Here is a 24,294-nt window from a genome sequence, read left to right on the forward strand (position 1 = left end):
AGAAACATTTTGTCAAAAATTTAATTAATGGGAAAGAAGATAACGGTCTCTACTAAAAAAATAGAAAATAATGCAATAGGCGTGCGTAAGAAAATGTACTAAATATATAAATATAGAAAGCATGGATGCTTTAAAATAGAGGGAAAAATTTTGGCATAAGCTTACAAGGTGTTGACAAGCTTTGCATTATATAATGATATGCTAAGAGTAATATTAGGCAAATTGCACTGTTGGAAATCTCGTTATTTCCATCCAACCATAATGTTGCTCGATATTTTATAAAAATCTCAACTTTTTGTCACTAAAGATGAGTTGGCGGAAAGTTAGTCGAAATTTCCGTCCAACGTACTAATGTTAGACGGAATTTTCGTCCAACGTCCACTGTTGGAAGGAAATTCCGTCCAACCTGTAGTGTTTGTTGGTAAATCCAAATTGGCTGATAGGTAGAAATTAAAAATGGTAGGTATTTTATTTGACTAATACTCCCTTCGTCCCATTTTATATGCCTGTTTCGGTTGATGAGGCTTGACTGAAGTTATTTTTTAATTCAATTTTTTCATAATATTAAGTTTAGTATTAGTTACAAAATTCATATATTTAGAAACTACACTAAATGTACTATTAAACACAAAAAATCAAATTTACTTACAATAAAAAATTACTAAAGAAAATAAACAAAGAAATAGTTGGGTTGACCAATGAATAGTAAGTATGGACAAATAAAATGGAACAGATGGAATATTAGAGTAATTTTTAGTGACCCATTGACCGGTACTCTCACTCTTTATAATATGGACCAGCGTTCTTGTGAACCCTGGTGCACGTATATGTGTTTTATATTTTAAATTTAAGTTTTTGTAGTTATTATATAATGTGTCTTCAATTCTTTTATTGATACAAAAGTTGTTAATTATAGATACAGAATATGTTAAGTGCATACACATAATTTTTGAATAGGAGTTTATAATGAAATATCAACTCTGATATGGTCCATGGTAAAACAATTGCGGGCATGCATGCCCATCAATCTTCCACCATATTGTGTGTGTTTGTCTATCTGTACACTGTACTCACCCGGCTAGTAAAAAGTGATGCACCCACCATGCCCCCCTACCTACCTACGCTCCACCCCCCAGTCCCCATCTATATAATAAACACCACATACAAGACATGATTTGAAAACCCAAGTATGGCTGCCACCTTAACCTTAATTTTGTGCACTTCAATTTTTACAATCTTTCTATATTTTCTTCTCCGGGTGAAACGTTACCCTTTACCCCTCCCACCGGGACCAAAACCATGGCCGGTTGTCGGAAACCTTCCCCACCTGGGCGAGAAACCGCACCAGTCGATAGCGGCCCTAGCTCAGAGTTACGGCCCTCTCATGCACCTCCGCCTAGGATTCGTGCACGTGGTTGTGGCCGCATCCGCCGCCGTGGCCGCTCAGTTCTTGAAAGTTCACGACGCAAATTTCTCCAACCGCCCGCCTAATTCCGGTGCCAAACATATTGCTTATAACTATCAAGACCTGGTATTCGCGCCCTACGGCCCGCGGTGGCGCATGCTTCGGAAGATCACCTCTGTGCATCTCTTCTCGGCCAAGGCGTTGGATGACTTCTCTCATGTTCGCCAGGTTTAATTCAATTCTTTTGTTTTTTATTTCTTAGGAATAGAAATAATTGAAGCATGTGTTCCATTTCAATTAAAAGTCTAAATCGATTTACACAATTTTATATTATATGCTCAACACGTCCTCTCACGTGACCCGACTATTTTTTATGGGCTACAAACAACACTTGAACTATAGTCTCTTTAGTTAGATTGCACATTTATGTTTATAGATTATATGCTCAATCGAAATATATAAAGAGAGAAGGGGGAGGAGGAGATTTTGTCAAATCATTGACAAAAATTAATTAATAGATTATTACTTATATATCTTATCTTGAAAATGATGACAGTTTAATTAAATATTAATGGGGCGTTTGGTAAATAGTTATTAGCGGATAACTGATTACATGTAAAATGATAAAGGCCCTGTTTGGTAAATAATCAGTCTATCAGCCAATTTTGGCTTATTTGACCACTATTAGTTGTTTGGTTAATAAGCTTTTTGTAACTCCAAAATGCTAAAATTCAAAAGGCTACTCTTAGCAGCCTTTTCAATTAGCTTTTTGAAAAAAGAAATTATACCAAACAGCTATCAGCTAACAACTAATTTATCAAACAACTTTCTACAATCAGCTAATATTATCAACAAATCATACCTTCTAACCCAAACAGCCAACCCAATCAGCCAACAACCATTTATCAAAGAGGGCCAAAGTTGTTTTGAACAGTTTTTTGAATTTTAGCATTTTAGAGCAATACCCATTTACAAAAAACTAATTAATCAAAACACTCATACGTAGAAAACATCGCTTTCTTTAAAATGGATGGACAATTTTGTGGTATACGTTTACAAGGTGTTGACAAGCTTTGCATAATATAATTATATGTTTTGTGGTATACGTTTACAAGGTGTTGACAAGCTTTGGATAATATAATTATATGTTAATTAAGAGTAATACAAGTGGCCACTACTCTTTTTTTGAGTACTACGCTTGAATCCAATCCCTTCCATATAGGAGTGCAACCGGGTGTAACTAGACCCCAAGGTGTTGACTAAGTGGCCAATACTCTAATGATAAAATGTGTCTTACCATACCTAATCATACATTAAACAAAATTTCTACCCTTCAAAATAATTCTTACATTTTTTAATGTTAAATGTCTAGTACCACACTCGTGGCTTAGGCTATTTACACCCTTATAGGGGTGCAAATTTCATTCTATGTGTCAGAGCCACAAAAGAAATATTATATATATATATATATATATATATATATATATATATATATATAGGGAAGGGTTCAGGTGCGAGTATAGCTTCCCGTGCAATTGTGCAGTTACGCACCTTAAACATTAAAATGACGCATTTTAAGTACACAAACTACGTACCTTAAAAACAGAAATTACGTACGTACCTAAAGTTTTAAAATGGTGCACCTTAAGTACATAAACCATGCACCTTAAGCATACAAACAAAGCACATTAAGAACACAAACTACTCAAACTTTTAAAATGACTTACATTAAGTTTCAACAACTGACGCACTTCCTTAAGCATACAAATCACGCACCTTAAGATTGAAAACCATGCACCTGACGCACCTTAAGTTTCAATATTGTACTGACGCACCTTAAATACACACACCACGCACCTTAAGAAGGAAAACTACGCACCTTAAGAAAAGAAACCTCGCACCTAATCAACCGCACAACCGTATCGGAAAAAGCTAACCGCACATGAACCCATTTTTGAATTTGTGGGGCCAAATTTGTACACAATTTTTGGAAGTCTACAATTCTAGTAATGAATGTACTTATACAATTGTGTACAAATATGGCCCCAAGTCTATATGTGCATTGATAACTCAGAATTGTAGACTTTCAAAAATTGTAAAAGTGTGGTTACAATTGTGTACAAATTTGGCCCCACCTTGCCCTTTGGTAAGGCGGGCCGGGCACGATTTATTACTCCGTATTTGTGTATTATTACGTAAATTAAAAATAATTTAGTATTTAATTACAAAAAGTATGTATTTTTTTTAAAAAAAATATTATGATAAAGTCTAAATTCTTTAAATGTATTTTGATTTTAAATTTTAATTAATTTTATTTTTTCATACTTTTAATTTTATGTAATTCAAATTATTATGTAGTATGAATTATTTTATTTCAAATTTCATGTAATACAATTTTTTTTCTCAAAATAATTATGTAACAAAATTTGTAAAATATTTTTATGTAATTTGAATTTTTATTTTTGTTTTGTTTTATATTAATATTAATATAAAATAATAACTGTATGTGAGATCAAAAATAGTTATTTTTTATTTAGGGGAAAACCCACCACCTATTCAAAGTAGCACTTTATGGGTGAAGTCGAGATGATCATAGTCAACAAATGACAAGAAGTAACTAAACAATCTAGCTAGGTTGTTTGTAACTCACTAGTTTAAACAAAATCAAGGCATATCTTGTAAAAAATTAAACTTGAAATTTTTGATTAGTAAATTAATTGCTCGATCAATTCGGGCTTTGTTGGAAAAAAAAAATGATTGAATGAGTGTACAGTAACAGTGTAGCATTACATTAATGCAGGGAGAGGTTGCAACTCTGACGCGCAGTCTAGCAAGTGCAGGCAAAACTCCAGTAAAACTGGGGCAGTTACTGAACGTGTGCACCACGAACGCCCTGGCTCGTGTGATGCTAGGGCGGAAGGTGTTTAATGACGGCAGCAGCAAGAGCGACCCGAAGGCGGAGGAGTTCAAGTCGATGGTGGAGGAGATGATGGTGTTGGCCGGAAGTTTTAACCTCGGCGATTTCATCCCGGTCTTGGGTTTGTTTGACCTTCAAGGAATCGTAGGAAAGATGAAGAAACTACACGCGCGTTTTGACGCGTTCTTGAACACCATTCTAGAAGAGCACAAATTTGTCAACAATCAGCATACGACGTTGTCGAAAGACGTGGACTTCTTAAGCACCCTAATTAGGCTTAGAGAAAATGAGGCTGATATGGATGGTGAAGAGGGTAAACTCACGGACACTGAAATAAAGGCTTTGCTCTTGGTTGGTATTCCCTTCCCTAACATCCCCTGTTTAATTTTCACACACATACATAATTACATCCACATATATAAATTAAAGATCATATGATAACCAATTTCCCTATCAGTACGTCCATGAGAACTAATGTGATACATTAAAAAAATAGATATATGAATGGGATTAATTAAGAGAATTAAAAACATGCGTGTGTGAGCATTATATATTTATAATGTATGCATATTAAGCATGTCTCTATTTTACACACAACATATGCTTAATATGCACACATCAAAATGATCCATATATATGCACATGCGCATTTTTAATTACCTCAATTAATCTCATTCATAGATCTATTTTTCATACACCAGATTAGTTCTCAAAGATTGAGAGGTTGGTTCTCATAAGAACATCACCCATATATATTGAGGTTTTAGGTGAGAACGTGAGAATTGAATAAGTGCACAAAATGTACTCTAGGGTCTCCACCATCATGTAGACATGCATGCGAATCAATTACAGCCCCTATGTACTCCAGCATCACCCTATATATATGGAGCATTAAAGTGGCGCACCTTAGTACAAAAAACGAGCACCTTAACCACACAAACAAAGGACCTTAGGAAGAAAAACCATGGACCTTAAGTTTTAAATGGCGTACCTTAAGTTTAACAACTGTCGCACCTAAGCACACAAACCACGCACTCACCTAAAGCCTTAGGCTTACGCCTTAAGTTTCAACAACTGACACATCTTAAGCATACAAACCACACACTTTAAGAATGAAAAATCACGCACGTTTATTTAGGAAAATCAATGACTCTTATTAAATCGCATAACCGCACAAGAGCCACCCACCCGCACTTGAACACACGCGCGCATATATATATTAGTTCTGATATATATCAGTTCTGAACTTCTGATGATATGAGCTATACATGTAGAATCTGTTCACTGCTGGGACTGATACATCCTCTAGCACTGTGGAGTGGGCATTCGCAGAACTATTACGCAACCCAAAAATCTTAAAGCAAGCACAGCAAGAGCTTGACTCAGTGGTGGGTCCAAATCGGCTAGTCACAGAATCCGACTTAACCCAACTACCTTTCCTGCAAGCAATAGTGAAGGAGACCTTCAGGCTACACCCATCCACCCCACTCTCTCTTCCAAGAATGGCAGCTCAGAGTTGTGAGATCAATGGCTACTTCATTCCCAAAGGGGCAACGCTTCTTGTCAACGTTTGGGCCATAGCTCGTGACCCCAATGTGTGGACAAATCCTCTTGAGTTCAACCCACACCGATTCTTGCCCGGTGGAGAAAAGCCCAATGTGGATATTAAAGGGAATGACTTTGAAGTGATTCCTTTTGGAGGCGGGCGTAGAATATGCACTGGGATGAGTTTGGGGATAAGAATGGTTCACCTGTTGATTGCAACTTTGGTCCATGCTTTTGATTGGGATTTGGGGAATGGGCAATCTGTAGATACGCTGAATATGGAGGAAGCTTATGGTCTCACCCTTCAACGAGCTGTTCCTTTGATGTTGCATCCAAAGCCCAGATTACAACCACATCTCTATACTCTCAATTAGGTTGCAAATTACTACTACTACTATGCCTATACCTACCTTGTTTGTTTTCATGTTCTTTATTTAATGTTATTGGCCATCTACCATTTTAAAATATATTGTATTTATAATTATGTAATCATTGTAAGAGAGGCCAGACACTTAAATATTGATGATGGTTAGAAATATTTGTTGTATGGATTTTGATGATGTTACAACTGTAATCTAGGGACTTAGATACGATCCCCATTTATTTATACTCAGCTATAAGAGATGTCTTCCAACAGAGGTCTAGCATTCAACCTTAAAAGTTGTAAAAGTGGCCCAATATATGTAAAAGGTCACCAAAGGAAAACAGACTCTGTTCAATTCCCGTAGGCCTTGTTCAAAACACCTCATGTAGACTGCAAAGGTCATATATAATGGTTAGGGCTGCAAACGAGCCGAGCCGAGCTCGAGCCAGGGGTGGCTCGAGCTCGAGCTCGTTTAGAAAGGTGATGCTCGAGCTCGATCGAGCTCGAGCATCGACGCTCGAGCTCGAGCTCGAGCTCGGCAATTCTCGAGCTGCTCGAGACGAGCTCGAGCAGCTCGATTGTTCGAGCTCGAGCAGCTCGATTGTTCGAGCTCGAGCGCGAGCTCGATTTCGAGCTCGAATTTGAGCTCGAGATCAGGCTCGATTTCGAGCTCGAGAGCAGGCTCGATTTCGAGCTCGAGAGCAGGCTCGATTTCGAGCTCGAAATCAGGCTCGACTCGAATTTTCAGTTCGCAATAATGCTTTAATTTCACCTGTTTCATCATACACTTACTGTTTTATCCATAAATAAATAATAAAAATTTTTAAACATTCCAAAGTCCAAACTTCATTTGTTAAAAACTTAAAATGTGCACAACTTTACTGCAATATCAACTACACTTAAGCACTCAAAATAAGTAAGTTCACAAGTCCACTTCAAATCTTCAATATAAACTACAAGTCAACAACAACACCAACACTGAAAATAAGTTCATAGATCTATTTCAATATCAGTTACAAGGCAACAACGGTAGTCATCTTTGATTCCAAGAAAGATCTGTTGAATTTGAAAAAAGAAAAATAAGCATAATATTAGATAAGTGAAGAATGCTAAATATATGTCTAAAACAAAAAAGAATAGCTTACTTTCAGGAGTTGGATACCGGAAGAAAAATTTCTTGATATGATTTCTCCTTCTGAAAAGAAAAAAAAAAAGAAAGAAGAAGATAAAAAGTGTGTAAGTAACCAAATGCTTTAAAAAGATAATCATATAATCATCATTTAATATAAAAGTAAACTTACTTTAGCTTTGGTAACTCCTTGTATATGTCGAAGCCAATCACCCCCACAAACTAAAGTTTGTACTGTGTCCGGCACCAATGATGCACGATAGGAATCAATAACCCTTGTCAACCCTTCCATGATGTAATGGAGGAATAGAAGATGAAACTCCATCACTGGGCAAAAAGTTTAACTTTGTTTGATTATCAACCACCTGCAAAAACAATACAATTACTATAGCACATCTACCTAACATTTCAGGTTTTAAGGTAAGGAAAATTAAGTATTTACCTGCATAGTTTTCTTCCTCATAGCACATTTGTCTTGATGCCTCTTGTAGCTCGTTGTCGTTCCTGTTTTATTAAATGCAAACCGATGATGACAATGAATACATTCTACCTTTTGTGTTCCAGCTACATTCACCACTTCAAAATCAACCCACACACCTGAAGTTTTTTTTCTTTTGTTTGTTTGAAACTCTTGTTGAGTTTCTGTTTCTTCGTTTAGTGGTGTGTCATGACCATCTAAACCAGCTTGTTCATTAACTTCATTAATAGTTTCATTGCTTTCACCAACAACACTATTTAAAGTATGAGGATTTTGCGGGACAGATGAATTCCCTGTTGACATGCCTAATAAAAAACAATAACAAAATCAACTAGAGAACAAAATCACCATTGACCATAGCTATACACAGTTTCATTCACTTCANAACCCAACTACCTTTCCTGCAAGCAATAGTGAAGGAGACCTTCAGGCTACACCCATCCACCCCACTCTCTCTTCCAAGAATGGCAGCTCAGAGTTGTGAGATCAATGGCTACTTCATTCCCAAAGGGGCAACGCTTCTTGTCAACGTTTGGGCCATAGCTCGTGACCCCAATGTGTGGACAAATCCTCTTGAGTTCAACCCACACCGATTCTTGCCCGGTGGAGAAAAGCCCAATGTGGATATTAAAGGGAATGACTTTGAAGTGATTCCTTTTGGAGGCGGGCGTAGAATATGCACTGGGATGAGTTTGGGGATAAGAATGGTTCACCTGTTGATTGCAACTTTGGTCCATGCTTTTGATTGGGATTTGGGGAATGGGCAATCTGTAGATACGCTGAATATGGAGGAAGCTTATGGTCTCACCCTTCAACGAGCTGTTCCTTTGATGTTGCATCCAAAGCCCAGATTACAACCACATCTCTATACTCTCAATTAGGTTGCAAATTACTACTACTACTATGCCTATACCTACCTTGTTTGTTTTCATGTTCTTTATTTAATGTTATTGGCCATCTACCATTTTAAAATATATTGTATTTATAATTATGTAATCATTGTAAGAGAGGCCAGACACTTAAATATTGATGATGGTTAGAAATATTTGTTGTATGGATTTTGATGATGTTACAACTGTAATCTAGGGACTTAGATACGATCCCCATTTATTTATACTCAGCTATAAGAGATGTCTTCCAACAGAGGTCTAGCATTCAACCTTAAAAGTTGTAAAAGTGGCCCAATATATGTAAAAGGTCACCAAAGGAAAACAGACTCTGTTCAATTCCCGTAGGCCTTGTTCAAAACACCTCATGTAGACTGCAAAGGTCATATATAATGGTTAGGGCTGCAAACGAGCCGAGCCGAGCTCGAGCCAGGGGTGGCTCGAGCTCGAGCTCGTTTAGAAAGGTGATGCTCGAGCTCGATCGAGCTCGAGCATCGACGCTCGAGCTCGAGCTCGAGCTCGGCAATTCTCGAGCTGCTCGAGACGAGCTCGAGCAGCTCGATTGTTCGAGCTCGAGCAGCTCGATTGTTCGAGCTCGAGCGCGAGCTCGATTTCGAGCTCGAATTTGAGCTCGAGATCAGGCTCGATTTCGAGCTCGAGAGCAGGCTCGATTTCGAGCTCGAGAGCAGGCTCGATTTCGAGCTCGAAATCAGGCTCGACTCGAATTTTCAGTTCGCAATAATGCTTTAATTTCACCTGTTTCATCATACACTTACTGTTTTATCCATAAATAAATAATAAAAATTTTTAAACATTCCAAAGTCCAAACTTCATTTGTTAAAAACTTAAAATGTGCACAACTTTACTGCAATATCAACTACACTTAAGCACTCAAAATAAGTAAGTTCACAAGTCCACTTCAAATCTTCAATATAAACTACAAGTCAACAACAACACCAACACTGAAAATAAGTTCATAGATCTATTTCAATATCAGTTACAAGGCAACAACGGTAGTCATCTTTGATTCCAAGAAAGATCTGTTGAATTTGAAAAAAGAAAAATAAGCATAATATTAGATAAGTGAAGAATGCTAAATATATGTCTAAAACAAAAAAGAATAGCTTACTTTCAGGAGTTGGATACCGGAAGAAAAATTTCTTGATATGATTTCTCCTTCTGAAAAGAAAAAAAAAAAGAAAGAAGAAGATAAAAAGTGTGTAAGTAACCAAATGCTTTAAAAAGATAATCATATAATCATCATTTAATATAAAAGTAAACTTACTTTAGCTTTGGTAACTCCTTGTATATGTCGAAGCCAATCACCCCCACAAACTAAAGTTTGTACTGTGTCCGGCACCAATGATGCACGATAGGAATCAATAACCCTTGTCAACCCTTCCATGATGTAATGGAGGAATAGAAGATGAAACTCCATCACTGGGCAAAAAGTTTAACTTTGTTTGATTATCAACCACCTGCAAAAACAATACAATTACTATAGCACATCTACCTAACATTTCAGGTTTTAAGGTAAGGAAAATTAAGTATTTACCTGCATAGTTTTCTTCCTCATAGCACATTTGTCTTGATGCCTCTTGTAGCTCGTTGTCGTTCCTGTTTTATTAAATGCAAACCGATGATGACAATGAATACATTCTACCTTTTGTGTTCCAGCTACATTCACCACTTCAAAATCAACCCACACACCTGAAGTTTTTTTTCTTTTGTTTGTTTGAAACTCTTGTTGAGTTTCTGTTTCTTCGTTTAGTGGTGTGTCATGACCATCTAAACCAGCTTGTTCATTAACTTCATTAATAGTTTCATTGCTTTCACCAACAACACTATTTAAAGTATGAGGATTTTGCGGGACAGATGAATTCCCTGTTGACATGCCTAATAAAAAACAATAACAAAATCAACTAGAGAACAAAATCACCATTGACCATAGCTATACACAGTTTCATTCACTTCACACAATCCACATATATAGCTATACACAGTTTCATTCACTTCACACAATCCACATATATAGATATACACAGTTCATTCACTTCACACAATCCACATATATAGCTATACACAGTTCATTCACTACACTAAATCCACAGTTCATTAACTTCACACAATCCACATATATACTTAAATATAGTATAAACATAGCTATACAATGCCTTGGCTAGTTCTTAGTTCTTACAGTGAACATTAAACATAGTTATACATTATAAAATAGTATAAAATACATTACTAATCTGATATTATTCGCAAATAATAGAAAATACACTAATACAGTATAAAAATACTAGGAAAAGTAGAAGAAAAATACTAGGCAGTTCTTATTACCGGCGAGGGGAGGTGGTGCTGCTTTGGAGTTTGGACGCTGGCAGTGGGCGAAGGCGGAGGGGAAGTGGTGCTGGTTCGGCCGCCGGCGGAGGGGAGGCGCTGCTGGTGCGGCGGTCTCTGCGGCGGTGCTGGTGCGGTGCTCTCTGCGGCGATGCTGGTGCGGTGGTGCGGTGCTCTTTGCGTACGGGAAGCAGATGAAGTCGTATTTGGGTCTTGGGAGGGTGCGTCGGTGCTGGGGGAGGGTGCGGCGTCGCGTAGGGGAGGGTGCGGCGGTGCTGGGGCGGTGGACGGTGGTGTTTGCGGCGGTGCTGGGGCGGTGGTGTTTNACCTCATGTAGACTGCAAAGGTCATATATAATGGTTAGGGCTGCAAACGAGCCGAGCCGAGCTCGAGCCAGGGGTGGCTCGAGCTCGAGCTCGTTTAGAAAGGTGATGCTCGAGCTCGATCGAGCTCGAGCATCGACGCTCGAGCTCGAGCTCGAGCTCGGCAATTCTCGAGCTGCTCGAGACGAGCTCGAGCAGCTCGATTGTTCGAGCTCGAGCAGCTCGATTGTTCGAGCTCGAGCGCGAGCTCGATTTCGAGCTCGAATTTGAGCTCGAGATCAGGCTCGATTTCGAGCTCGAGAGCAGGCTCGATTTCGAGCTCGAGAGCAGGCTCGATTTCGAGCTCGAAATCAGGCTCGACTCGAATTTTCAGTTCGCAATAATGCTTTAATTTCACCTGTTTCATCATACACTTACTGTTTTATCCATAAATAAATAATAAAAATTTTTAAACATTCCAAAGTCCAAACTTCATTTGTTAAAAACTTAAAATGTGCACAACTTTACTGCAATATCAACTACACTTAAGCACTCAAAATAAGTAAGTTCACAAGTCCACTTCAAATCTTCAATATAAACTACAAGTCAACAACAACACCAACACTGAAAATAAGTTCATAGATCTATTTCAATATCAGTTACAAGGCAACAACGGTAGTCATCTTTGATTCCAAGAAAGATCTGTTGAATTTGAAAAAAGAAAAATAAGCATAATATTAGATAAGTGAAGAATGCTAAATATATGTCTAAAACAAAAAAGAATAGCTTACTTTCAGGAGTTGGATACCGGAAGAAAAATTTCTTGATATGATTTCTCCTTCTGAAAAGAAAAAAAAAAAGAAAGAAGAAGATAAAAAGTGTGTAAGTAACCAAATGCTTTAAAAAGATAATCATATAATCATCATTTAATATAAAAGTAAACTTACTTTAGCTTTGGTAACTCCTTGTATATGTCGAAGCCAATCACCCCCACAAACTAAAGTTTGTACTGTGTCCGGCACCAATGATGCACGATAGGAATCAATAACCCTTGTCAACCCTTCCATGATGTAATGGAGGAATAGAAGATGAAACTCCATCACTGGGCAAAAAGTTTAACTTTGTTTGATTATCAACCACCTGCAAAAACAATACAATTACTATAGCACATCTACCTAACATTTCAGGTTTTAAGGTAAGGAAAATTAAGTATTTACCTGCATAGTTTTCTTCCTCATAGCACATTTGTCTTGATGCCTCTTGTAGCTCGTTGTCGTTCCTGTTTTATTAAATGCAAACCGATGATGACAATGAATACATTCTACCTTTTGTGTTCCAGCTACATTCACCACTTCAAAATCAACCCACACACCTGAAGTTTTTTTTCTTTTGTTTGTTTGAAACTCTTGTTGAGTTTCTGTTTCTTCGTTTAGTGGTGTGTCATGACCATCTAAACCAGCTTGTTCATTAACTTCATTAATAGTTTCATTGCTTTCACCAACAACACTATTTAAAGTATGAGGATTTTGCGGGACAGATGAATTCCCTGTTGACATGCCTAATAAAAAACAATAACAAAATCAACTAGAGAACAAAATCACCATTGACCATAGCTATACACAGTTTCATTCACTTCACACAATCCACATATATAGCTATACACAGTTTCATTCACTTCACACAATCCACATATATAGATATACACAGTTCATTCACTTCACACAATCCACATATATAGCTATACACAGTTCATTCACTACACTAAATCCACAGTTCATTAACTTCACACAATCCACATATATACTTAAATATAGTATAAACATAGCTATACAATGCCTTGGCTAGTTCTTAGTTCTTACAGTGAACATTAAACATAGTTATACATTATAAAATAGTATAAAATACATTACTAATCTGATATTATTCGCAAATAATAGAAAATACACTAATACAGTATAAAAATACTAGGAAAAGTAGAAGAAAAATACTAGGCAGTTCTTATTACCGGCGAGGGGAGGTGGTGCTGCTTTGGAGTTTGGACGCTGGCAGTGGGCGAAGGCGGAGGGGAAGTGGTGCTGGTTCGGCCGCCGGCGGAGGGGAGGCGCTGCTGGTGCGGCGGTCTCTGCGGCGGTGCTGGTGCGGTGCTCTCTGCGGCGATGCTGGTGCGGTGGTGCGGTGCTCTTTGCGTACGGGAAGCAGATGAAGTCGTATTTGGGTCTTGGGAGGGTGCGTCGGTGCTGGGGGAGGGTGCGGCGTCGCGTAGGGGAGGGTGCGGCGGTGCTGGGGCGGTGGACGGTGGTGTTTGCGGCGGTGCTGGGGCGGTGGTGTTTGCGGCGGTGCTGGTGCGGTAGTCTCTGCGGCAGTGCGTACGGGAAGCGTATTTGGGATTTTGGGGAATTCACGAATACATTAGTCTTTGGGGAATTGGGGGAACACTTAGGGTTACTTTTTTAATTTCAAATATTTAGTATTTCAAATTTATAATTTTTAATATTATATATATATTATTTTATATTATATTATACATGGCTCGCGAGCGGCTCGTCGAGCCACGAGCCTAAGGTATTACAGCTCGAGCTCGGCTCGAACTCGACTTTGACCGAGTCCGAGTCAAGCTTTGACCGAGCCGCTCGCGAGCCGCTCGGCTCATTTGCAGCCCTAATAATGGTAGACCGTTATGACAAACCTAACGCTTATTCTTGGTAACTTAAGGGATGTTTCTCAAATAAATAAATAAATAAATAAATAAATAAATATATATATATATATATATATATATATATATATATATATATATATATATATATATATATATATATAAATTGTACAAAGGAGTACACTGTAGGATCTCTAAGATCCTTAAAAGTATGCCTTTAAGTAGAGATATCTTAATGTTAACATAATGCTAACTATATTCCATGGCTAGTGACTTAACATAAACGTTAGGTTGATACGTCTGTTATTCCCACTCATCAAAATAGTCAAAAGATAGTTTAGTCACAGAAGCATTCTAACAACTAAGACAACAAATCAAAACTCTAAGTACAAAATTTAGAATTGTTTTTTAAACATACACCATAACTTCTCAAATAATCTCAAGGTCCATGATACATCTGGTTTTATACTATTATTTGCCCCATAATTTAGTTGGTTTTGTTGCTTATTTCCTTTATCTTGATGAATTTGAGACTCGTTTGTGTATTACATTTGCTTAATCTTAGTTTATTCACGAACGAGGAACAAATGAAGGATTTTTGGTCATCTTGGACAAATTTTCGAAGCATAAGAATTCACCCAAGGTCAGAAAGGAGCAGCGGAGCATGAAAAAAGACAGAATGCAAACGGAGAAGGCACCTCACCGTCGTGAGGCTGCCCGTGAGGCATTGCACCTCACAGCCACGATCCCGACCGTGAGGGTGCCCGTGACCCCTTGCTGTCCAGTATTTAATGACGCGATCTGTTGTCTTTTTGGGTATTCCGAGCCCTAGTTTAGTTCAGTACAATTTTCCTTCTCTTTAGAGTTTTCCATAGCATAGAATAACACAGATTTAAATACTTGAATTCGTTTGCAAGTTTGGAATCGTGGTTTGGATTGGAATTACTCTTCGAGATTGTTAGTAAAGTTCTTTATTTTATTCTTTAGATTCGCTGCTATGATTTCAATATTTAATTCTTGCTTTGTTTTGTTTATTGTAATTATGAGTGAGTAGTTCGTTTATGGGTTTAGATTAGGGATCTATTGCTAATCTTGATGTTCAATTTGTGATTATTGCATAAAGGGATTGAACCATTCACCTAGGGTTTATGTTGAATTGGGGATTGATTTCTACTTGTTATTAATTGATGGCCACAATTGATTGCTAGTTTAGCAGAGGGATTCATTACAACGAAAGTTGGGTGAAGAACTCGAGCCTTACCAATTTCAACCTAATTTTTCCTACTATGAGAATAGGGGTAATTTTGGGGCTTACAATGCTTAGGTGCTTAAGACTATGAATGATGCATCACGAATGTGGGGCAATCCTAACCTAATTATATTCTATTTATTGATTACGAAAGTAGCTGAATTGAATTCTTGTGTGCATTGCCCATAATTCCCCAGGTTAATTCTTTCTTCCCTAATTCTGAGATTGTTAGAGCATCAAGATTGCAATACCCCTAATCTGACCCATTCCTTTATCATATAGTTCATTCGTTAGTTAATATGTTTTTCTTTAATTTCCCCTTCTAAATCATTGCTTACTTGAATTCTAGTTAATTCCATTGCTTTAGTGTCTATAATTTCTTAATTTACACAATTACGCGCCATGGCCCCAATCATCAGCGGAACGACATTTTACAACCTCATATTTACACTCACAATTATACACATCAGTCCACCTCAAAATGAACTGAACATTATGAGCCTTATTTTTATGTCTCGCAAAATTGTATTGAGCCTTACAAACCAAAATGGCCCAGGATCAATTTTGAAGAAACTAAATACTCTATTAAATGCTAAAGAATTTATTTAAATAACAATGCATCACAAGTTAAATGTTTTTGTTCTAATAAACTCCTTAACATTGTTACAACATTTTCATAAATATGTTGCACAACCAAATGTTCAATAATTAGAACTTATGAATTTATATGAACAAATACAAGATTAATACTTGTGGAATCTTTAGTGGAGCATCTTAATTAATTAATGATCTTTTTCTAAATAATCACTCCTACTGATTATAATATTCTTCAGCGAAAATAATGATATACACACTCATAATTGATTTGACCAACTAAATAATAAAGGTATAATTTTCCATCATTAGTTGTGCATACTAAATAATCAATATATTTTTGGTTCAAATTATAGTCCAATTAAAAGAATAACTAATGAGGACATAACTCCCCACCATAGTTGGACATACTAAAACAGAAACAAAATACACCTTTAAAAAACATGGAATTTGGCTCAAAAGATACATTTTATTCTTGGAGTCCCAAAGAGGTATATCATATATATCACGTAACTTACCACAGTTAGTCCAAATAACCGAGCAAGATTCCTGGAACAATTAATAAAAGTGATTAAATTTTGTGAAGTAACTAAATACATATTTTGCCAATGCAAATCATGAAACTTAGAATTATAACTGAACTAAATTTATAAATTCTAGCCAAGACCTTGTGATCTAGTGGCATCCGGTTGCACTCCCATATGGAAGGGGGTGGTTTGAGCCTCAGTGGAGGCGATATATCAGATATTGCATTGTATCAGAGTCAATAGTACTCAAAATAAGTTATTGTGTGGACCATGGTCCACAGAGTGCTGTGTGGACCATAACTAAAAGTACATTTTTAATATACTGAATGTACATTATACAATATAATGTACATTCAGCACACAAATAATGTTCATCTCCTGAATACAATGTACATTTTTAATATACTAAAAGTATATTATTTTTATACTAAATGTATATTATTTGATAGTATGGTCCATACAATAATTATTATAAAACTTGTATGTGGGCTAAAGTTTTAATTCTATTAAATCCAGTTAAGAAACCCTTACGATAATATTTTATCTCAATTAGTAAATAGACAGAAGAATTTAGTGATATAAAACTTGCATGTGGGCTAAAATTTTAATTCAAATAGATCCAACTACAATTTTATGATGAAACAATTATCAAATGAGTTGAATAATCAAGTAACATAAAACTTGCATGTAGGCTAAAGTTTTATTCAATAAGATTCATTACAACCATTATGATAAAAAAAAACTTAAAGAAATCATGTTCCTTTTCGTAATCTCTATGGGCAAATTAAAAAATATGATCTAAAGTTTACATCATAAAATTAATTAAACTTTATGATAGAGATGTAAATTATTTACAAATAAACTCAAAGTAAATAAATTGATTTATTTCTATCATCACTAGTAAAACTACTAAACCACATTTTGATACATAATTGCTTGTGATCTAAATTATGATCATAGTACAGTATTTCATCCTAATTAATCATACAAATATAACGAAATTACATGTAGGCTAAATTCCATCATATTACATACAATCAATCACAACTTTTATATCTAAAACTTTATGTGATCAAGATAAACCACTTAATATATAATTTTAATTCATTAAAGGATATTGTGGCTACTCCCCAACAAAATTAAAATTATAAGATCACTAGACAACTATCAATTTCCGTACCTAACCTTTATGTGATTGAAAGTTAAGATAAATCAGTAAATTAAAGATGCTATGACTATTCTTTAATTAACTAAAAGACTAACCACATTGGCAAGGAATACTTCAAATTTTAACAAACAGGTGCTACCAGATTGTGATGGAAAAATTTAAATATATGATATTTAAGGAGACTAAGCTAGTGGCACAAGATTTTCTTAAGTCTTGACATAAAAAATAGTATGCCTCAGTGATTCATATGCAGTTAATGTATAACTATTTGGAGTATAAACCAAAAAACTGTAGGGTATACACTAGAGAACTGTATTGTTTACCGCCTATGTATAAAGTTTAAATTGGTGAACTAAATTAACGGACTAAACGTGCTAAAATTTAGGCACTACCGCAACTAAAGTTTATGCATAAGTCTAACTTAATAAGAACCTAATATAATTCAATCCTAAAGTATGCATGGCTAAAGGCATAATAAAATTGCATAAATTAAAACTAAATATTATGCTTAGGACAAATATGCATAAAATGAAACATTAAACTCATATATTCCAAACAAATTGTATAACTTAAAACAATTTTAATATGAGCTTTCAAAGTATAGAATTAATATCCGAACACTAATATGAGTCCAAATATTCAAAGTGACCCAACATGTTTAATAATAACATAATGGATATATACTTTGAATTTTCAAACTTTAAGTCCATAGCAAAATGTTTGAATGCATCACACCAATTTTGTGAGAAATAGACTGAATTTACAAATTCTAACAATATCGATCAAGTAAAAAATATATACTATTATTTGTAATTTAAAATGTCACAACTCTCAATTGCATAATTAAACTTAATATTATGCATTTAATATGATTGAATGCATAAAACAATCTAAAGAGTATGAAATTACACCAAATATTCATTTATTCATACTTAGCCAAATATAGACAATAACCACTGCTGGAAATCATCATATTTCCGACAACCAAAAACTGGTCGGAAATGGCCTTATATAGGTCGGAAGGACTTGTCCCGACCAAGTTGGGTGTCCGGAAAAATCATCGTCGCTAATTCCGACCACCAGAGGACGTGGTCGGAAATTCCGGCCACTTTAGAACGTGGTCGGAAAAAAAGGCCAACTGCAGGCGAGTCCGGTATCTCCGACTACCGTTAGTCGGAATTTCCGACCACCAAGGTGGTCGGAAAACTGGAGGCAAGAAATAAAAAAAATCATTTCACTAAGAGAATTCCTCTGTAGTGATATATATATATATATTTATTTTTTATTTTGCAAGTTGGTAAGATATTCACTAGTACAAAAACAGGCATTTGCGTCCGGAGTTTTGGACTTTCTGCGTCCGGATGGACGTAGATAATAGGCCATCTGCATCCGGAACTGGGTAGTAAAGAAGAGAGAACAAGCATGCAAAGAAGCTACCTCAAGCCGACAACGTGATGCAACATCATCATCATGGTTGTTCTCTGCTAGCCCTTGTTCTGTATTATTGCCCACAGATTGCCTTAGGAGACCCTCATTGGGACCAAGAAGAGAATTGAGAATATGAATGAGACAGCACAAAATCTCAGAGTCAAGAACATATTGTTTATCAATAGGCTAATAGAAAATTGATCACCCATTAAATTTGGAAAAGAAATGCATAACCTTTACCAGTGTTTAGTCTGCTTTGAAAAATAACATAAATAGTCAATTCATAACAAAACCTAGATGTGGTAGATCATAAATCTGATTGTGTGCTTGTTCATTGAATATGTGCAAGCAAACCTTCTCAAAATATATAATATTCATATATTATAGAAATAGGAAGATATAGATGCATCTAAAATCATAATTCGAAAAAAAAAAAAAAACTTAAGGAATTATGGAAAAAATATATAATAATGGCAATAGTCAGTTGCATAGTAAACATGTTTTATCAAAATTATGAATTGATTCAAAATTATTCTCCAAAACTCAATTAATATTATTATTAATGGCAAAAGAATTGTATATAAACCAAAGTAGCAACAAAATAGTGAAAATAATATTATTACATTAATTAGGAGACTAAACGTGGAAAAACAAAAGTTAAAACCATTAAATTTTGCAAAATGTTTTCGGATATAATTATAATTTTAAAACTTAATAAAATTTAAAGTCCGAAAAATATTAATGTCAAGAAAATAATAATGTCCATAGTATTTTCTTAACTGAAACATTGCCACATATAAATATATTTAGAAACAGTTCATGATTCATAACTAAATAGCATATTAAAATTATTGCTATCATTAAATAAAATATTAATGGCAATAAGCAACATTATAACCACCACTAACATTTAACAATGAGAACCAAAATATGATAATATACCTTCTTAATGTTTCCATTTTTCTTAAGGAAAAAAAGGTGACTAATCCAATCATATTAACTACTTGGAGAGGTTTTGTAAATAAAGAAGACATTCAAATAACCCAATAAATTAAAGTGGGAAACTACCTCATAATATCTTTGGATTACATCATAGTTGATCACTTTAAAAGGTAAATTGTATTTCTTTATTAATATGATTTAAAATATATAAATGTTTACTGCCTTATATAATCTTATTTCTAAATAAACTAGGAATTTCTCTATCCACAAGAATTCATTCAACCATAATGGTTGAACCAAAATAACCTCGAGCAGAAGTGCAGAACACTTAAAGGACTGATATGCTTTTATGTTGATAATAATATGTAAAATAGTAATTAGATCATTGTCTTACGTAGCTATATTTAAAAAAAAAAATTTGAAAAAGCTATATTTAAAACTCGTTATTAAAAATATCAATGTAGGGCAATAAAACATTGTAACACACTTGACACATTGAAAAGATGCTGAGACAAAAATATTGTTGGAATCAATATTTCAAATCCAGAAAATGAAGAAATTTAAAAAATAGCTACCGTTACAGCATTCATTAATCTTGTATGTAAAACATACTTATTGTGCATCCTTTAAATATATTATAACTAATATAAATTTACAATTCATTTCATTTTTTACACTCAACCTACTTGGATTAAAGGCAAAATCAACTTCAATCTTGACAACAAAAATAATTGAATTGGTATATAAGATGTAGCCACTGTTTAAAAATGTTTATGCACAAAGTGACAAACTATTTAACAACATGTATTATGGTGAAAATTAGGCAGCACTGGGTACTCAAAGATTAGTACCAATTCAACAAAAAAAAAATTATAAAAATTACACACACACACATACACAAAATCAAGTACTACACTCAGTTATACTAATTCCAAAAATATGAATTTCAAAATGAACAAATGCAAGATGAACGTGGAAACTGTTGATGAAACTAAACACATTGCATCAGTATTCAGACTATCTGCAAAGTCATTGTTAGATTGTTACTTTCAACTAAACAAGTTATGAAACTAGAACAAAATGTACTTGTTGGTTTTCGGGTTTCTAGGGTAACCACGCGGTGGTCCAACATTAACGAAAAATAAATAATAAATGAATAGTGAAGAGGAAAAAATAAAGGAATTTTTAATGTGAAAACCAAATTGGTGAAAACCACGAGATTTTTTGGGCGGTGCCAAGCCAAATTCCACTATATTTTGTAGGTAGTTGGTACACGTACAATTTTTATAGATGGCCTTATGGTACAGGAGCATTTATGGTGAAGTGGAATATTTTATGGAATATGCACGGATTTAGGGAATACAAAGATATTTAGGCAGTGAGAGGTGATATAAGGAAGGAAATAATATTTAGGAAAGTAATTTGTAGGGATTGACTTGCCAAATCTCGCAACTACCACTCTAATTAATTCTTCCGCCGCCAATAGTTGGCTGGTCGTCAGGATGACTGGCTGCCAAGGATGACTGCCTACCCGAGAATGACTAGCTGACGAATATGACTGCCTGTCTGAGGTCTGAGGAGCTGACTGGGTGCCCGTGTCGGTTGTGCCACGCCATTGGTCCTTTTGGGCCTTCTCAAAAGTCGTCTCTAGTCTATTCCGTGGACTCGGGTCCACCTCGCTAAGTGGGCCTTGGTACCTAGTATCCATCACTACTCATTAACCTTCTACAAATATAATAAGTATTAATATTTTGTTCAATACTTTTATAATGTACGACACACATCTCACAACCCATAAAACATGTAGGGAAAAAACAACCACCAGCCCTCAACAGATGCTTGCAAGATCAAGAGTTCATAGTACAACTAAGATTTCAGTCATATACACAAACACAACAAGGCAAATCCACAGCTTCCTACACCATAATCTCATCGCATAACGCTATCCTCTATACTACCACCAGTAACCCAATTGCACATGACATGCATTACAAAAAAAAAATAAAAAATACTAGAGATGAAGACAATGACAATGTTACCCGAAAGAGAATTAAAAAGACTTAGAGAAATTCAAACCAAACATAGTATTTATCTAGGCTATCATTTTTAGACTAAGTATTTAGACTACCGTTTTTACAAAAATTGCAAACATTTATTTTAGTGACAATTATAATCACTCATATATTATATTGCATTCGTATACTTTGAATTACATATTTAAATAAACAAATTCAACTTTAAATTACATATGCATGAAAATCTCCATCATTCCAGTGCAACAACTTTACAAGTATACCCATTTGATGACAATGTTACAGTTGGAGTATTCCATTGTTTAAGTTAGGGGTGTAAATAAATCTAGCGGAACCAAATTTAAATAGTCAAAATTTAAAATTTTATTTAATTTGCAAAAAAAAATTGAAGCTCGAGCTCGATTCTAATTCGAGCTATTTAGTAGTAGTAGTCGAATTGAATTCAAGTATTTGTTTAATAGAACTCAAGTAATTCATATGTGGCTTAATTCAGTTATACTTTTTTTTTTTTGTGGAAATAATTCATTTATACCTGTAGTTTCAATTGTTCATATAGTTAAAAAAGTTTTTACTAAAAGAGTAATGGTGTGATAAGAGCAATGAACCCTTTTAGTTCTGAGACAATACCAATGTCATTGTTATCATTCTAAATTTTCAAGGCCTCCACGTCAGATCGCTATCCTAAATGCAACCCTATATTTTATCACATTTCTAATTTCGTTTGAATATAAAACATAATTTACTAGCTCCATGCCTCCATATCACTGTGATCTTAAGCATTTAATTACATAATGTGATGTTTGGTAAATAGTTGTTAGCTTATTAGGTTAGTGAGCTTGACTAGTTGATAGCATTAGTTGTTACCTGATAACTGATTACATGTAAAATGACTTTCTCAAAAAGCTAATAGAAAAAACTGTTTTGAGTAGCTTTTTGAATTTCAACATTTTGAAGCAATACGATGTTACAAAAAAATTAATTAATCAAGCACTTATATTGGCTGTTTAAGTCAAACAGCTAATAGCGGTCAAATAAATCAAAATGGACTGATAAGCTAATTATGTTATTAAATAGGGCCAATGTATTAATGTTACAGTCGTAGGGAACTAGGCATGACAACAAAAACGCCATAATATACAACATAGAGATAAAGGGGAACTAGGCATGACAACAAAAACGCCATAATATACAACATAGAGATAAAGCTATTGTCAATTGGTCGGTATGTCCGAGTGGTTAAGGAGACAGACTTGAAATCTGTTGGGTTTCGCCCGCGCAGGTTCAAATCCTGCTGCCGACGGTTTAACTAAATTTTGCTGCAGTACCATTATCTATACTAATTACTATAATATTGAAATTCTACTCTTATTGGTAGAAAATGGTATGCTTCATTTTTATTTCTGTGGTTGTGTATATAATTTTTATTTTTGAAATGGTTTGCTTCATTTTTTGCATGTATTTTAATGGAACTTTAAAATTATGACTAACAATTAAGCAAAAATTATTACTAACATATATTCTATTAGGATTTCATCAAATATTTGTGCCGTATAGAAAAATTGCCTAAAAAAATTGTTTTTACAACCTTTTGTGTAATTTGGTATATTAAAAAAAAATATAGTTCAGTTTGTAACTTCGAAAAAAAGCATATGTAAAAATGAAACACCATCTATTTAAATAGAGAATAAAGAGTGAAAAGAAAAATAGAGATTACCCTACAAGATCTGCATATGAAGGTCGTTTCTTCGGATCCAATATGGTTTTTCATCTCCACACTGGCATAGCAAGCTATTTGTGTCACTAGTTCCTTCATTGCAGTGTATGGGTTGTATATTTGAGTGCCTTCGTTACCGGATCTCAAACGATTGTTGTAAAATAGATTAGATTATTTGAAAGACGAGTAAGAAAGGATGTCAAAAACATTTATTTTTGTGGCGATTTGGTGGCATATGGTTGGATAATGGAAGCATTTGCATTTTGTTAGTCGGAAGATGTAAGGGTAGTTTCCAGAAAGCGATAGAGAGAGATGAGACTGTACAGACATGAGTAGGAGGCAAGGGTGAATGTGGTCTAGTGGTTGGAATTAGGGTTTAGGTGGGTTCAGCTAAGTACATGAAAGGGATTTCGGGGCTTTTGTTCTTGATTTAATAGATTGAAGGTCAATTGGATATTATCTTAATATTGGCTATATACATATATTGATATATTCCAGCAATGGTCCCCGACTATCTTGATTTTCTAAAATTAATCATCATCTTTTAATTTGGATGAAAAAGACACTTGACTTTTGAAATTGTTCCAGTAATGGTCCTTTCGTTTATGTCCAG

General features: G+C 35.1%; 1 protein-coding gene and 1 non-coding gene across 2 annotated transcripts; both read left to right on the plus strand.

Annotated features, from left to right (window-relative positions):
- The first annotated feature begins 1,189 nt into the window (after positions 1-1,189).
- Positions 1,190-6,441, plus strand: LOC116028975 (flavonoid 3'-monooxygenase-like). Its single transcript, XM_031270840.1, has 3 exons — positions 1,190-1,633; positions 4,206-4,673; positions 5,597-6,441. The coding sequence occupies exons 1-3, from the start codon at positions 1,190-1,192 to the stop codon at positions 6,239-6,241; spliced, it is 1,557 nt and encodes a 518-aa protein (XP_031126700.1). The 3' UTR covers positions 6,242-6,441.
- A 16,744-nt stretch (positions 6,442-23,185) lies between these two features.
- Positions 23,186-23,267, plus strand: TRNAS-UGA. The gene has a single exon. It is a non-coding gene; the product is annotated as a tRNA-Ser (tRNA).
- Positions 23,268-24,294: the final 1,027 nt, after the last annotated feature.

Source organism: Ipomoea triloba, chromosome 9, assembly GCF_003576645.1.
Source record: "Ipomoea triloba cultivar NCNSP0323 chromosome 9, ASM357664v1".
Lineage (NCBI taxonomy): Eukaryota > Viridiplantae > Streptophyta > Magnoliopsida > Solanales > Convolvulaceae > Ipomoea > Ipomoea triloba.

What these genes read in the sequence shown, in the direction of transcription:
- LOC116028975 (XM_031270840.1), top strand. Translation starts at nt 1,190, where the DNA reads ATGGCTGCCACCTTAACCTTAATTTTGTGCACTTCAATTTTTACAATC. An exon ending in ACTTCTCTCATGTTCGCCAG is followed by an intron (nt 1,634 to 4,205) that starts GTTTAATTCAAT and finishes ACATTAATGCAG; the next exon opens with GGAGAGGTTGCAACTCTGAC. An exon ending in AAATAAAGGCTTTGCTCTTG is followed by an intron (nt 4,674 to 5,596) that starts GTTGGTATTCCC and finishes CTATACATGTAG; the next exon opens with AATCTGTTCACTGCTGGGAC.